Consider the following 15,333-nt stretch of genomic DNA (forward strand, 5'->3'; position numbering starts at 1 on the left):
CATTCCCTTTTTTTTCTCCACGTTGCTATGTTAACGTTTTGGTGATGCGAGATTAAAACTGTAAAGTTGTGGCACAACCTTGGGGAGGAAAGCAGAATAAATGGAACGTCATCTGAAAATTAATATTTCTGTAGCAAACGCTCACCCATTTGAAAGAGGAAGGCACACACACATGAATGCCTGAATAGACAGGCTTGCATTTACACACATCAGCGCGAGCAGGTGTTGAATAAATGCTGGCACAATGTGCGCACATGAATATCCTCGCTGACTCACCCTGCCTTTCAAATACAGTTTCAGCCCCATGCCAAAGCCTTCCACCTTAATTTACTGCCAAAATTGTCTCTTCAAAAACAAATCTCTTATTGCTTGGCCTTTTCAGTCAGAACTAAGCAAAGGTGGCAAATCCAGGTCCAGAAAATATAAACTTGACCACAATTTGGCTTCAGCAACAGGTGCTTCACAGGAAAAATAGAAGCTCCCACTGTGGCAAAAGGCAAATGATGGCAAGGTTTTTATTTTTTACTTTTTACAAATTAGATACCAGTAGACCATGAGCAAGAAAATGGTCCTTGTCCACACGAAGCACAGAAATGTGACGACGTACTGCTGCCAGTTACAAATAAACTGATTTTGAAAAAGAAATTCAATTGTGGGCCTAAATTTGAAATGCCCATTTAAATTTTAATCATTGATCCAATTTTTTGCCCAGTTTCCATTTTAAAATGAGTGGAAAACTGAAAAGCTCTTCTCGTACAGTCCCTGACATTTATTCCATCATAGTAGCAGCAGCAGATTCAAAGGGTCCAAGCATCTGTTTAGCGGTGCTGTACTATGAGACCTGAAAGGTGTTCTGATGTTCTGATGTTCCAACACCCGTCTGCCAACTCGTCATCCATTTACTTTACTCTGGCATGCAGTAAAATCGATCAATGGGTCTCTGTGGAGCAAGAAAGCAGATGCTTGAAGGGAGATGCTGAGCATGCATGCATGCCATACTGTCGATTCTTAATTAATTACAAGACATTTCTTACAACTCATTTCCACACCAAAACAGCTCTTCAGCAAAATGTGTTATTTTTTTCAGCTTTTCAATCTTAAAAGACTCAAGATTTCTAAAAGACATGATTGATATTATTCCGTCGGGACAAGACACATTGCCAAGCATTGATTGGTCACCTGTGAATGAACACCACACCACACGCCACAGTCATTCCAGTCGTTTATTCTGAGAACCGTCGTGAGTGTAACGAGTAGTCGAGTCAGGCATGCAAGGTGTAAAAAAACACTACCTTAACAATTCAGTACTACATATTTCTCATTCTTTCCATGCTTTTAGCACGTATCTTCAAACCTATTTAATGTGTTTAGAAACAAACCATAAAAATGACTTCACAGTGTTTTTAAGCTTTGGCTATATTGTCATATATCCGCTAATGATGAAAACAGTTTATTATATGGCTAGCACTTTAATGTATTCATATCATACTTTATTTATTTCACGTTGACTTGTTTTTATTGATGTTTCCTTCTCGTTTCTCGCCTCTTGCCTTTATGAATCCAGTATGATGGTTTTCCATATTGTTTTTTTCCCCCACTGTTCACCTATGAAATATCCTCTGCTCTTTTTTATACCTTGTACCGGCTGCCTTCCCGCAGGCATGCATATTTTCTAACTGCATCCCTTCTTCCTTTTTTTTTTTTTTTTTAACCGCTCTTATATTCTCTTATATATATTGAAACATGACCCAGGTGAAATGCTGCACCATTTGCATACCAGCCATCAGAGTTTAGTCCGTGGTGCCTTGAGGCGATCTGGGATATTGGTTGCTTGGGAGCTGGAACCCTTGGATGACACGCTTAAAAGAGTCAAGCTTGAAAGGGGATGAACCCATACTGATTGGCGATCAGAGGTTTATGTGTGTGTGTGGAAATGTTGCTCCAGTTGTAACCCCAGATCACATACTTTAGAAGTTAGATCCAGATTGATTGTATTCATTTTCTGCGGATCTCCTTGCGGACCATGTCATGATTGTGAACTCGAACTAAACAGTTGGGCAACAGGATCTAAAATTGAAGCATCCATCGCACTGACAAACATCACACCTGCACAAAAAGAAAAGCTGTGGATGGAATCAACTTTCATTTTTTGAGAGCATATTTTTCCCTGGAGTTTTTGACGACTTAACAAATAGTACAACCTTTCTTTTACCTGACAGCAAACCTTTTAAACCACCCCTTAGAGCGTTCCTCACATAAAGTCCCTCATGAGCACTGAACCATATAACATTTTGTCATTTTAATGACACACAGACAACTCGCCTCTTACCGGAGTGAAATTCATGACTTTGAGGATCCAGATGGTCAGCGCCAGGTTGACAATCATGGTGACGACAAGAAGGAGAATGAAGAAGTACAAGCATCTTTTCCTCCAGCCGTAGATTCCCACCGCGGGGTACACTTGGGCTCCGCATACCGACGACCCCCGCTGGTGCAGAGAGTTTGGCTGCGCTGCCAGGATATACTGCTCCTGAGTCATCTGAAAAAGACAAATAGGAAATGCGTATTGAATGATTCTGTGATATATTATATCCACAGTATTGAGAATTGGGAGCGTTGCGTTTTATTTTTCCGTAGATATTGTATCGAAGGGATGAATGGAGTGCAGTCTACAAGGTCCTCTGGTAGCTGCTGTCACACTTTGCAGCTGTATACCAAACATGACCCGCCTCGCGACCACAAACAATAATCATTTACAGGTCCTCGGAATACAGCATAGAAAAATAACCTTGGACAAGCACCCACATGCTGCTTCACCAAGTCTAAATACAAATACATTATTTTTTGATCACATATATCAGCCTCATTTCCAAACTTCTCACTTCACATCTTTATTGCCTAAGTTTTGGCGCATGGTGATAACCTCCATTTCAGTTAACTTTGTCAGTTTGTAAAGTGGATATTGAAAATCAATTTGGCAACACATTTAGGTAATGAAGATTGATTTTAGATGAAGGCGTATTATTGGGCTCTTATTTTGACAATTGTCATTTTACTCGTGTTTATGGTGAGACTGTGGGTAAGAGAAGACAAATGAAAATTCAATACGAGTAGTAGAAACAACGACAGGACGGATGAACACGATGGATAGGGGGAGAGCAGTGTGACTGTATTTTCACAAACAGTGGCATTGGCCAGATACGTCAACAGATGCCCGTGGTGGATGCGTCTGGCCAGGTGAGTCCTATCTGAAATGGGATTTCAGAACCAAATAAAAAGGACAAACTAGGCGTGCAGCTTGAATGAACAAAAACGTGAGCATACAGAACATTTCATTACAAATTATGGAACAGTTGTGTGAGGGCATAAAACAAAGTATCAACATAAATCAATTTGAAATGAGATATTAATGTTCTATATTCACAGTGGGAACAGAGGGGAAGACAGTCACTCGGTATTTAAGACTATTACTGATTTGCACTTATATACATATTTATGTTTATTGTTGTTTGGTACTTGTTATTGCTGACTGTTTGGATCAGTTTTGGTAATGGTGTATATCTGTTACAGCAGGGGTGTCAAAGTCAAATGGACGGAGGGCCAGATAAAAATTTTTGCTGCAAGCCGAGGGCCGGACTGATCGAATGTTCATTGAAAATTTTAAAAATAACCACATATTGTTTATTGAACCAAATTTAATTGACCGAAAACCTAACAAATACATTCCAATACGGTCAGATAAATAAAGCAACATTTTTTTATGGCTATGTCAGTAAACTTTAATTTTCAACAGGCACAAAAAAATTTCCTTTGTATAAAAATACCCATAACATGAATGAAAGAAGCCGATATTATTCAAGGCACTATCACTAGTCCATAGCAAAAGTAGGCTAAATTTACTTAAAAGAAAAACAAATAATAGTGCAGTAATTTTCGATCATTTACTCGAATAAAATATTTTCAAAACATAATAGGATTGAAATACAATAAAATAAAGTGCAAAAATGTATAAACCAAAAACAACACTTTCTTCAAGAAGTAACAAGCAGCGAAAGCAAATATTGTACTTTAATTTTTAAACTTGAACTGAGTAAAAACTCTTAGTATGTGATTGCACAGTATATTATAAGAAACCGTCAAACTGCGCAGCACGCACTGCCGTATCTTTGCAGAAACACTGCCATTGTGTTTCTGCTAATGCTCACGTTTAAAAAGAGTTGCTTTTTTTCGGGGTAAACTTCGTCACAAACTTTAAGTATACCGTTTTTAATGAAATCCCCCTTCCCCCTCCATGTCCATGTTCTTGTTTGCGTGTTTCGTTTCATGATGTCGTCTCAGATTACACTATTTCAATCGCGCCACAGCCCTGCGATTGGCTGGCAACCAATTCAGGGTGTCCCCCGCCTACTGCCCGGAGACGGCTGGGATAGGCTCCAGCACCCCCCGCGACCCTAGTGAGGATCAAGCGGTCTCATATTACACTATTTCGATCGCGCCACACTTTCTCCACACAGAAGACACACAGGTTTTCCAGCTACGTCCATGAACATGTTCTTCGACTCTCACCTTGTTTGAAACCCCCGGTTCTCAGTGTCCACCTTCCGTTTTGCCATTTTTGATGGGTATCTGAAAGCTAATGTCACTGTTATGGGAACGACTGCTAGACGAATAAATATTTAAATAAAGCGGCCGACTGCTTGGCGCGTCACCGTTGCATTGTGGGAAATGTAGTTTTGGTGCGTGTAAAAGATCTGCGGGCTCTCGGCTTGCTGCGGTCCGCGGGCCGGTTCTAATAATAAATCAATATCATCCCAGGGGCCACTGAAAACATTCTCGCGGGCCGGATCTGGCCCGCGGGCCGGCACTTTGACATATGTGTGTTACAGTATTTCTTATTTTATATCATCACTATGCATTGTTTCATTATGATTATGACTATGTTTATTATCTTTAGCCTTATTATGATCATGGATGAAGAATAAAGATATACATTAAGAAAAAAATAGAGAAGTGGTGGGATAGAATAAGTCTAGTCTTCTTCCTGCTGCCTTTTGCGCATGGAAAACTTAACAACGTTAGATTGTTCATTGTACAATGGACTCGTTTACAACATTTGGTATGACTCTAAACTTTAATTCATCCGATAGACTGATTACGTGTCTCGGGGCTGTTGCTTTGGTTAGGAGTGTGGTCCAAATGGGATCAACAGTTTACTCTCTAATATCAATGTGAGAGCAATTCCGTATATCAACTGAAGTAATTAAAGTTACAAGCTATTACCAGTCCAGAGGGAAAAAGGGTCATCTTTGTGAGAGAGAGAGAGAGAGAGAGATGTTTATTTGTCTTAAGTGGATGGGCAAATGCTGGACTGAATTATCCTGTGCTTTCGAGAAAATGTTTACATATGGCACCCACAAATTTAAATCTTCTTTTTTAGACTCAAGTTTAACTTTTACCAGATGCACAGTAGTACTGTTGAATCTCCTCTTCTGTTGTTGGACACAGTACTAAAATGCATGTGTAATGAATTGAAGACGATAAATTGCCCATTGGTGTCAATGTGGGTGGAATTCATTGTCTTCTTTCAATGTGTCAGCCCCGTGATTGACGGATGATCAGTCCCAGGCTCTGCCTCTCACCCTACGCCAGCTGGGATAGACTCCAAAAGACGAGTATCCGACACAAGGTAAGCTGAGATTTGATGAACGGATGGAGTTCAAGATGATGCTGTTTATGTTACTTAGATTGTCTGCACCACAACCCTGAACAGGATAAGTGGTATAAAATGGATTGGTGGATGTTTTGACTTGTTGCCTTGACTTCCACACTTGCCGGACTTGTGTGTGGGCAGCGTGGGATCGGTTCCCGCTCAGTGACGGTGTGCATGTTGTTGTGAATGGTCGTTTGTCTCTATATGTGCCCTGCGACTGACTGGCGACCAATTCGGGGTGTACTATGCCTTCCACCAAGTCAGCTGGGATAGGCTGCGTCTACTCCCCGTGACCCTGTTCAGGATAAGCGGTCTTGAAAATGGATGGATGAATGGATGTCTTGAATTCCTATTCCATTTGTTTTTCATGTTACCAGTCGGCACGTGCTCATCTTCTTTGTTTCAAGTACAGAGCTTGTTTATATATTGAGAACCAACAACAGAAAGAAGACTGGACCTCACCATTTCTTTCAAATTACCGTATTTTCCGCACTATAAGGCACACCTAAAATCATTTTCTCAAAAGCCGACAGTGTGCCTTATAATCCGATGCGCCATATAACCAGATCAATATTTTGATTTCTTGGACGTAGTATTTTAAATGTTCTGTGTTTTGTTACAGCTACAGCGGTTGTGAAAGCACTATATAAATAAAGCTGTATTATATTGTATTCTCTTTAGCGTATCTCCATCTAGTGGATGCATAACGCAACCGCGGCCACTATTATATCTTCTATTCTATGTGCCTTATAATTCAGGTGCTCCCTATATAAGAAAACCGTTTTAAAATAGGCCATCTATTGAAGGTGCGCCTTGTACTCCGAAGCGCCTTATAGTGTGGAAAGTATGGTATTTACCTTTATTGTTGTCTACTGTGTTTGCCAATGTGTTTGTCACAGTTCCCATTATACTATGTCATCAGTCGGCATCCCGCGGCTCCGGAGCCTCATGCGGCTCTTTCATCCTTATAATGCGGCTCTGATTGGCTTGGGAAAATAAATTACAAAAAATTTTTTTTTTGTATTTAATTGAAGTGTGTTTTATTTGTGTTAGTTTTTATATTATTTTAGTTCTAAATTTGAAGATTATTGTGATCTTGAAATATTAAAATATTAATTAAATTATTTGATATTATTTTTTCGTCGCTCAAAATAGACGTCACACTGCGGAAGCTGGTATACCCGCTGAAACGGCGTCTATTTTGAGCGACTTTCAACCCCGGCAAAGCCAATGGAGAAATGTAAGAAAAGAAAAATATCTCAAGAAAATAGAACATTCAATGATGCCTGGGCAGATTCATTTGCATTTACCTCGGGCGAGAGTGGCCTACCAGTATGCCTAATTTGTGGAGAAAAACTGGCTAACAATAAACGGTCAAATGTCGCAAGACATTTTAACAATACACACAGAGCCTTTGCTGAAAAATATCCAGAGGGAGAAGAGAGGAAAAAAGCTGTTTCGGAACTGATGCAGAAGGCTGACCGGACGAAAAATCAATTCAAGAAGTGGGTGAAGTCTGCAAATTCAACTACATATGCAAGCTTTGTGGCCGCTCAGGAAATTAATTAATTAATTTTCTCCGTAGCACTTCATAAGACATAACCACACTATAGTTGTTTATACAAAGTGTAAAGGTAAGAAAAAGCAATATATACAGTGTTATCTTCATTTTAGATAAGATAAATGGATATAAGGATGACGCCTCATGGCATTTTTCTGCTTTCGTTTGCTACATGGACAATTTAAATTCAGCTTTTTAATTTATTTGAAAGAGACATTCATTGTTATTATTTTTCAAGAATTCAAAATGTTCAAAATGTGTTCATTAAATGAATAAAATGTAATTTTCTCTGTAGCACGTGGATTTTATAAGAAACATGCTGCGGTAAAGTAGTAGAAGGTTTTTTTTTTTTCATTTTAGATGTGCGGCTCCCAGTGTTTTCTTTTCCGTGGAAACCGGGTTCAAATGGCTCTTTCGGTGACAAAGGTTGCCGACCGCTGTACTATGTCTTATAATGTGACGAAAGAATCTGAATTTCTTTATTCATCGAGTATTAGGGCTGAACGTTGAACCGATACGAAAACGACATTTCATTGTAGTAAAATGTCATTTTCAAATTATGAAGAATTTTGTCCTTTGTCTTAAGTCCTCGTTCCACTGAAACCGAATCTGATAGCGAGGGAGCAGGGGTGAGTCTGGAGCCGAGAGCTGGCTAAGAATGCGAAAGAAGAGGTAGAGGGAGGTGGAGGACAAAGCAGAAAGCAGTAGCAAGTACAGAAAGGCAGACAAAAGTGGATGGCGAGAGTAGAAGACAGCGAACGAGAAAGTGGGAAGATAAGACACCAGAGGACGGTGGAGTCCATTAGTTGTCATGCAGCAGGATTCATCGGTGGCAGGAGATATGGACACTGGCTACAAGGCACCACTATCAGCGTATCTGTGTGTGTCCCCGCCTCTATAAATCGACTTGCACACTCGAGATACTCTTTCTGTGTCTTCCCCATTCACCTCCTAATTTCTTCCGCACCTCTTCATCACTGTCTCTCACACACACGTTACTCTATTTGCTGAGCCTGCATGACCGTAAAAGGAGCTGGAATTTTCCTCTCACACTGAAAGGCTATTCTCCATTCTCTTATGCGATGATACCAGCAAGCGTCAATGGGAATCCAGAAATGCTGACGCTTGGCTCGTCCCCAGGAAAAACAAAAGAGAAAGCTCTGACTTTTCGTTTTGGTTTGTTAGTTTCAAACAACATAACAACCTATTATCTTTCTCGCTACAGTGGCCCTGTTTGTCTTAGAAATGCAAGCCCAAGGTCTTATTACGTCCTGGCTATTACCCCCTTCTCAAAATAGGGTAACATTTTTATTTTTGCAAGGTTTAGGTTGAGGTTTAACGGGTAAGTCTGGATTTGTGATAGCGGCCACCTGCTGTTGATACGATTCTCATTTTCTCCCTAAATGCTAGTGATTCGTCTCAGGGAATAAACACAAGAAAGTTAGGTAAACTGTTTAATTGAACTGAATTTCAACGGTAATCTGGGCAAACTTTTTATCCTCATTGAAAATGTTGGTTTAAATAGCTGTATTTGTTTGACTCTTCAACTCATTCAGGCTCTTGTTTTCTGTCATTCAAAGCAGCTTGGCCAACCAACCCAAAACCGACATGCACACTTTGTATACTGTACACTGAAAAAAGGATCCTTCGGATTTACTTAACTTAAAAATGTTCATCAGTTGCATGCTATCATTTGATTATTTTTTTGAGGAAAAGAGAAAATTACATCAGTTTACCACATTTTAGCCATGTGCAGCTTAATACAAAGTCTGTTTTTTCCAGTGTAAATGTGTGTTTGTGTGTGTGCATGTGTTGACAATGCAATAGATGCATACTCTGTGTTTTTTGCATGTATTACCTCTACTTCGACAATACACATCTCATGACTGCATCACCAGCAGTCTGACCAGTGCGGTGGCATGGTGCTCTGTTTTCTCTACTAGTGTGTCTGTCTTTGCACTCCAGGGGTTTTATTTCACTTCACTGATCACATACACAGGGTGACTGAGCCGTCGTAAGACATTAAGGAATGTACCCAAGATGAAATGTGGCAATAAACCAAAACATGTCCGCTGGTGCATTGCCCTATTCTGTTCCACAGCATATGCAAATGTTCATGTTTATTTTGAAGGAAATATTAAGAGACAAGTGAGATATATTGTCAATGATATCCATCCAACCATTTTTTAATCCGCTTATCCTCACAAGGGTCGCAAGGGCGTGCTGGAGCCTATCCCAGCTGTCTTCCGGCGGTAAGCAGGAGGAAAACCCTGAACGAGTTGCCAGCCAATCGCAGGGCACACAGAGACCAACAACCGGCCGCACTCACACTCATACCTTGGGACAATTTAAAGTGTTCCGATAATCTGCCATGCATGTTTTTGGAATATAGGAGGAAACCATAGTACCCAGAGAAAACCAACCAGGCACGGGGAGAAGAGTCAAACACCACACAGGAAGGCCGGAGCCAGAATCAAACCTTGCACCTCTGCACTTGTGAGGCCGACGTGTTAACTCGCCGACCACTGTGCCGTCCTTATCAATTATATCAGCTCGTATATTCCAATATGGTATATGTCATATTCTTCACCAATTGATACTAGTCTCCGTGTCATCTGTTCTTTTATGTGTATAATTAATTAGTTGAAAGTACCAATAACATCTTAAGAGCAAATAACTTTAATAGCCACTTCAACTTCTGAGAGATGTTATTAAACTCCACCTCTTCCTCCATCTGCGAGAGTCGTTATGTTGCCTTGAAATTGAAAGTCGAGATGTTTTTTTAGATACCAAAGAGGAGAAAGAGTTACCAGTAGGTTCGATACATTTGAGTCAGCTTATTTGTCAAATATGGACAGCTGTAATTTTTTGGGTGCAGAGGGAAGCAGTCATCCACAACAGTACGTTGCCTACAGATTAATTGCTGTTCAGTCGGATTGTCATTTTATTCATGGCAAGGCTCTAACACCTTTAAAAAAAAACATTTGGGAAGATGATGTAACCACTGTGATTTGTTTTTGTCTTGTATTAAAGGCTTTTTGTCTGGTTGGGGCATTGGGATGTGTGGATGGCTTGTGCTGATGTCTTATTCCGCCATTTAATGACACCATGACAGGTGAGTGTTTTTTTTTCAAACATATTTAATAAGTGATTGAATATGGCTTTGTTGTGTGCATATTGTGTGAAACTATGATTCGTTCTTATTCCTACATACTCTGCCAATCTGCAATATCCGCCAAATGTCAAGGAATCACATTTTTCGAATTATATTTGGTGTGGTGCAATTTTAGACCTAAAAATAATCCAAACACACACCACAAATGAGAGGGATAAATTAAAGAATGAGGATGAAAGGATTTTAATAGGTTTGATCATCAGTCACGAATGGAAAATTTGTCTTTGCTCTCCATCAAAATAAAACAAACATCCTTCATTTAATAAAAAACGAATACACTGACAAGATAGGAGAATATGGGGAAGATGATACTTTCTGAATTTATCTTTCATCTTTCTCGCAGATGCATTTACTGTAAAAAGCTTTCAAAATCCATTAGCAGAAATTGCCAATCACGCTAGTAGCATCCGACAAGGGCTTCTTCAAAGCGGTTGTCAGATCACACCGTGTCATCCCTGTTGGCAATGTGGCTCTGGATATCTCCAAGTGGAAAAGTTTCATTTTGAAGCAAAAGGCTGCCGCCTGCCTGGCCTGAATTGGACACCGATGCATAGTCACGCTGTCTTATTATGTAACCATCGTAATATTAATGTATTTGGGGTATGAGGTAAATGTCAAGGCAGAGACTGCTTGGCTGAATTTTGCAAAAGGGTGTGCAAAAAAAAAAAATAAAAAAATAGGTGCAGAATCTAGTACTCTATGTAAATTTGGTACACAGTCAGACAGTGGGATATCTGTGGATTTGATGGATGAAGAAGAAAAAGGTGTGCGGAAACACACACACACACACACACACACACACACACACACACACACACACACACACACACACACCAATCGCAAAACTTAAGATTCCTAGTTGAAATGTGGATGGTAGTGTAATTGGTATGCATGAGGTCTACTCTTCCTGCTATACGTGAAGTGCTTGGGGCAATCCAATGTGTCTGACAATCAGTCTAACATAGCCACACTCTGCTCTCATCTTCTTCGATCCTGTCATTAGTTTGCCTTCAAATGTCTGACATTCTGTTTATCTTTTAACAGCCTCTTCAGTGTCATGTTTTAAGGACAGCACATTACAACATCCTTTGGGACACACCTTGTACGTAAGAGCTTAACCTCTTCACATTCAAATGCACAAGCCGAAAAGAAAATAACACAAGCCCAACATACCGTATTTTCCACACTAAAAGGCGCACTGGATTATGAGGCGCACCCTTCAATGAATGGCCTATTTAGTCATTTCTTTCATATATTGGACGCACCGCGTTATAAGACGCAATCTACAATGCATCCACTACATGAAGCTACGCTCAAGGAAATGCCAACAGAACACTACACTACACTTCACCCTGATTTATATTGTGACATTCAGATGTCAGTAAAACTTATTGAATGAAGCAGCGACACAGTTCACTTAACCATCAGCAAGTTATAACATTGACTCGTTAACGTTGACCTCTCTTGCCGTTGCTCTATTTCCGTGTTCAACTGCGAAACCGATCGCCTTAAGTTTGAACTCTGCGTTTTAAGCATGTCTCGAGCAAGGAGCCATTTAGGGCTTGACATACAGTATTACCGTAAGGACCATACACAAGGTGCATCGTATTTTAAGGCGTGCTGTGAGCTTTTAAGAAAATGGAAGGCTTTTAGATGCGCCTTTTAGTGCGGAAAATACGGTACCCATATACATTGCAAGACACCATCATGTCAGCAGCTAAATGCACCTTCGGCCAATTAATCCAGACTGTTCAAATCCAGATTGGAACATTTCATTTTGTCACTGTCCACTGACAATCCCTCTTCATTATGACATTAACTTTTTAGCGTCATTTAATTAGCCCCGCTACATGGCAACCTCAAACGTTTTTAAAAGTGTCCATCCCAAGAACCAATGAAAACATTACAACGATTGACAGTGAGCGTATAATTAGTTTGAATGATGGATGCAGGTTAACACTGTGTGGCTAAATGAGCCATAAATAACGCTCATTCGATTGAAAATGTACAATGAAAGCACTGATGATATTGTAAGGTTGTTGTTGGAAGCATGTCGTCAATACACAGACGACTCATAGCTATCACTGTGGACGGAGGTTGCCAAATAATTAAACATACACACGTACAGCTTGCAGAGAGCTTGGAAACACAGATCTTTGTTTCTCGTGCCATATCTGTCTAATAAGAGTCGTTTGTCGTGTTTCAATATTGTTGCATCATGACTTATTCCCGCCGAAAACAAACAATTCATCGGACAGAAATAATACGTATTCTGCAGGTGTTGATGCGCTCACTTGGCCAGCATCGGTATGCTTTGTTCTTCCCATGCCAAGAACATCCAAGTAAAACCCGGCAAGGTCAGCTTCCTGCCACACTTTGAAAAGACCGAGGCGGTGCATCAGCCCGCTGTGAGTACCTGAGAATCAAGGTTATATTGGCTAAAATTCTGTTGAATGTAATTCAAGTCACAACGCATTAACACAGAAGTTACATTTTCCTCAACTGATGAGTGCAAGTTCAAGGTGTGAGTATGTGCGCCAGTGATTCCAGTGTGTGTCAAATTAGGACTCAGGTGTTTCGCTTGGGGGAAAAAAAAAATGTCATGCAAATATGCAGACACGTACCTAGGACCATCGAACATGCACATGAGCAAATAACAGGACACAAATACAGACAATTACAATATGAGAAGGTCTCTCCGGGCGCCATCAAATGGAGGAAAACACTGTGTGTGGAAATCAGAATTTTTTTGTTTTGTTTTACTTAACATCAATGGACAGCCGGAATATAATGCGATTCAAGCTGTGGTGGTAACATTGTACAGCCTGATTTTGTGACAACATATATATGACGCAAAACACTAGGCCCAATCACATGCGACTTCATTCTTTGATCTTTTTCTTTCCACTCTGTCTTTAAAAATAAATAAATAAATCAATAAAATGTCCACCGAGACCATTTTAGTCAGTAGTTTCATCTCATATTCGCTGCCAGTCATGCATGGGCTATAACACACAGAGCAACTGGCAAGCCATTTTAGACAATCAGAAGCCTCAATAATGCCATTCCCCAAAAGGCACAATAACAATGGCCAGTTGTAAGTGAGCCATTCAGTGGAAAAAGTCGTGACAATGGCCCGTTTTTCCCCTTTTTTATTTTATTTTGTTTTTTAGGACTCCGTTCTTCCTGATCTGAGAAGAAAAAAAAGGCTGATGTGGAGTAAGGATGCTTTTTTTTCCACTTCAGTTTTTTAATATCATATGGGTTTCTCTTCATCATTTAAATTCCTTCATCAGTCATTTCTTTTTTTTTTTTTATGCTGGTACAACGCTGGTGTTTGTTGAAAGCCGGCTTTGGTGTTAAACGATACTAACCTATTTATAGAAGTTCCTGAGTGAAAAGTTGTTCTCATTTGTCTCTGTCTAGATTTATCTCTGTCCAATGATGTCTTTCTTCCCCCCCCAAGACCCGTGAGACTAATTAGCAGATGGCGTGAATGGTGAGGAATTTTGGGAGGCACGACAAGAGGAATGAAGGAAGCATTCTTTTTAACCTGCTTCGATGCATAATATGAGCTGCAAATCGACGACTAAAAAATGTCATTTTGATGACTTTGCCTAGTTACTCTTGGCAGCTTAAAGTCTCAGAAGAGTAAAGTTTGCCATACATCAGGAATGAAAAGTAGAATATTACTTGGCAAGTCATTTAAATTGGTTATAAAATAATAACTCAGCCGGAATTTTTTGAGCATGAGTCACATTCCCACTCGGTCAATATTCAACAATATTTGGAGGTTTGGAACGCTTTTTTTTTTCTTCCTCAACATCCAAAAACCAGATACTTTGAAAGTGTTGAAGTGACTAGATGTTGGCAAGAGAGGACATTGATGAAGGTGAGCTGTCATCACAGATTGCTCTTAACTGACTGACAAATCAAAAACGTCACCTGCTTTTAATCACTTCAATTTTTTTCTCGACCAAACTTTACTAAAGTCTGGTGGCAAACGTGTGCCAGCTTCCTTTTTTGCACAAGTTAAGCCCGTGGAGAGTCTGTTCATCTCTTTAAGGTAAGTCAGCCCTCATCCCGTCCCACAAACTGCTGGGCCAATGGAAAGCTTGGCTTTCGTGACAACCAGTGGCCTGGAACTTGTGGCTACTGACAGCTATTAGCCATCTCCTCATTTTTGTGGCGCGTAACATTGCCAACGACAAACCGTACCCTGACATCGACAACTTAGTAAAGCATGATATTATAATCAGAAGCTGAGGTAACACTTGTTCGCTAATGATAACCTTTGCTTACTCTGCAGCTCGACTTATTTTTTGGCTTTGACACAGTAGTGCCTCAAAGTGGTTCTTTTACTCTGGAACTGTGGCCTGCTTCGCTGATCATGTCATGGGCGGAGGAACTATGTTTGGATGCTTAGTGTGTTAATTCGAACACTGTTTGATAACAGCAAGGTGAAATTGCAGAGAAGCTCACAGACACTTTTCAGAAATGTAGCAGCAGAAAACTACTGCTACATTTACATTATCCATCCCTCCATTTTCAACACTGCTTATCCTGAATAGGGTCCCAAGAGCCTATCCCAGCAGGCTTCGGGCGGAAGGCGGACTACACCCTATACTGGTCGTATGATAACAACTGTGTGTGTGTCTGCAGACCATTGAGTGATTCTGGGCCATATTCTTTTTTTTCTTTCTATTGTTTTGATGCATCTGACTTGCACATATTCCACATTTGCGTGTGCACCTGTCCAACTCATACCACGTCCATCTTTTCACTCCTTCACCTTTCCCAATGTTCAGCACCTCATATTCCATAACATATGCAGAAAAACATCCCCCAAATTCAATTAGCCCTCTTTTTTGCCCATGCAATATCATA

General features: G+C 40.2%; 1 protein-coding gene across 1 annotated transcript in view; it reads right to left on the reverse strand.

Moving 5' to 3' along the window:
* Window positions 1-15,333, reverse strand: part of sgcz (sarcoglycan zeta) — a 208,095-nt gene that overhangs the window by 79,940 nt on the left and 112,822 nt on the right. The window contains exon 2 of the mRNA XM_019876785.1: window positions 2,330-2,539. Coding sequence (XP_019732344.1) covers window positions 2,330-2,539 — 210 coding nt within the window. The remainder of the gene's footprint in view (window positions 1-2,329; window positions 2,540-15,333) is intronic.

The sequence above is a fragment of the Hippocampus comes genome, unplaced genomic scaffold (assembly GCF_001891065.2).
Source record: "Hippocampus comes isolate QL1 unplaced genomic scaffold, H_comes_QL1_v1.1 scaffold51, whole genome shotgun sequence".
In the NCBI taxonomy this organism is placed as follows: Eukaryota; Metazoa; Chordata; class Actinopteri; order Syngnathiformes; family Syngnathidae; genus Hippocampus; species Hippocampus comes.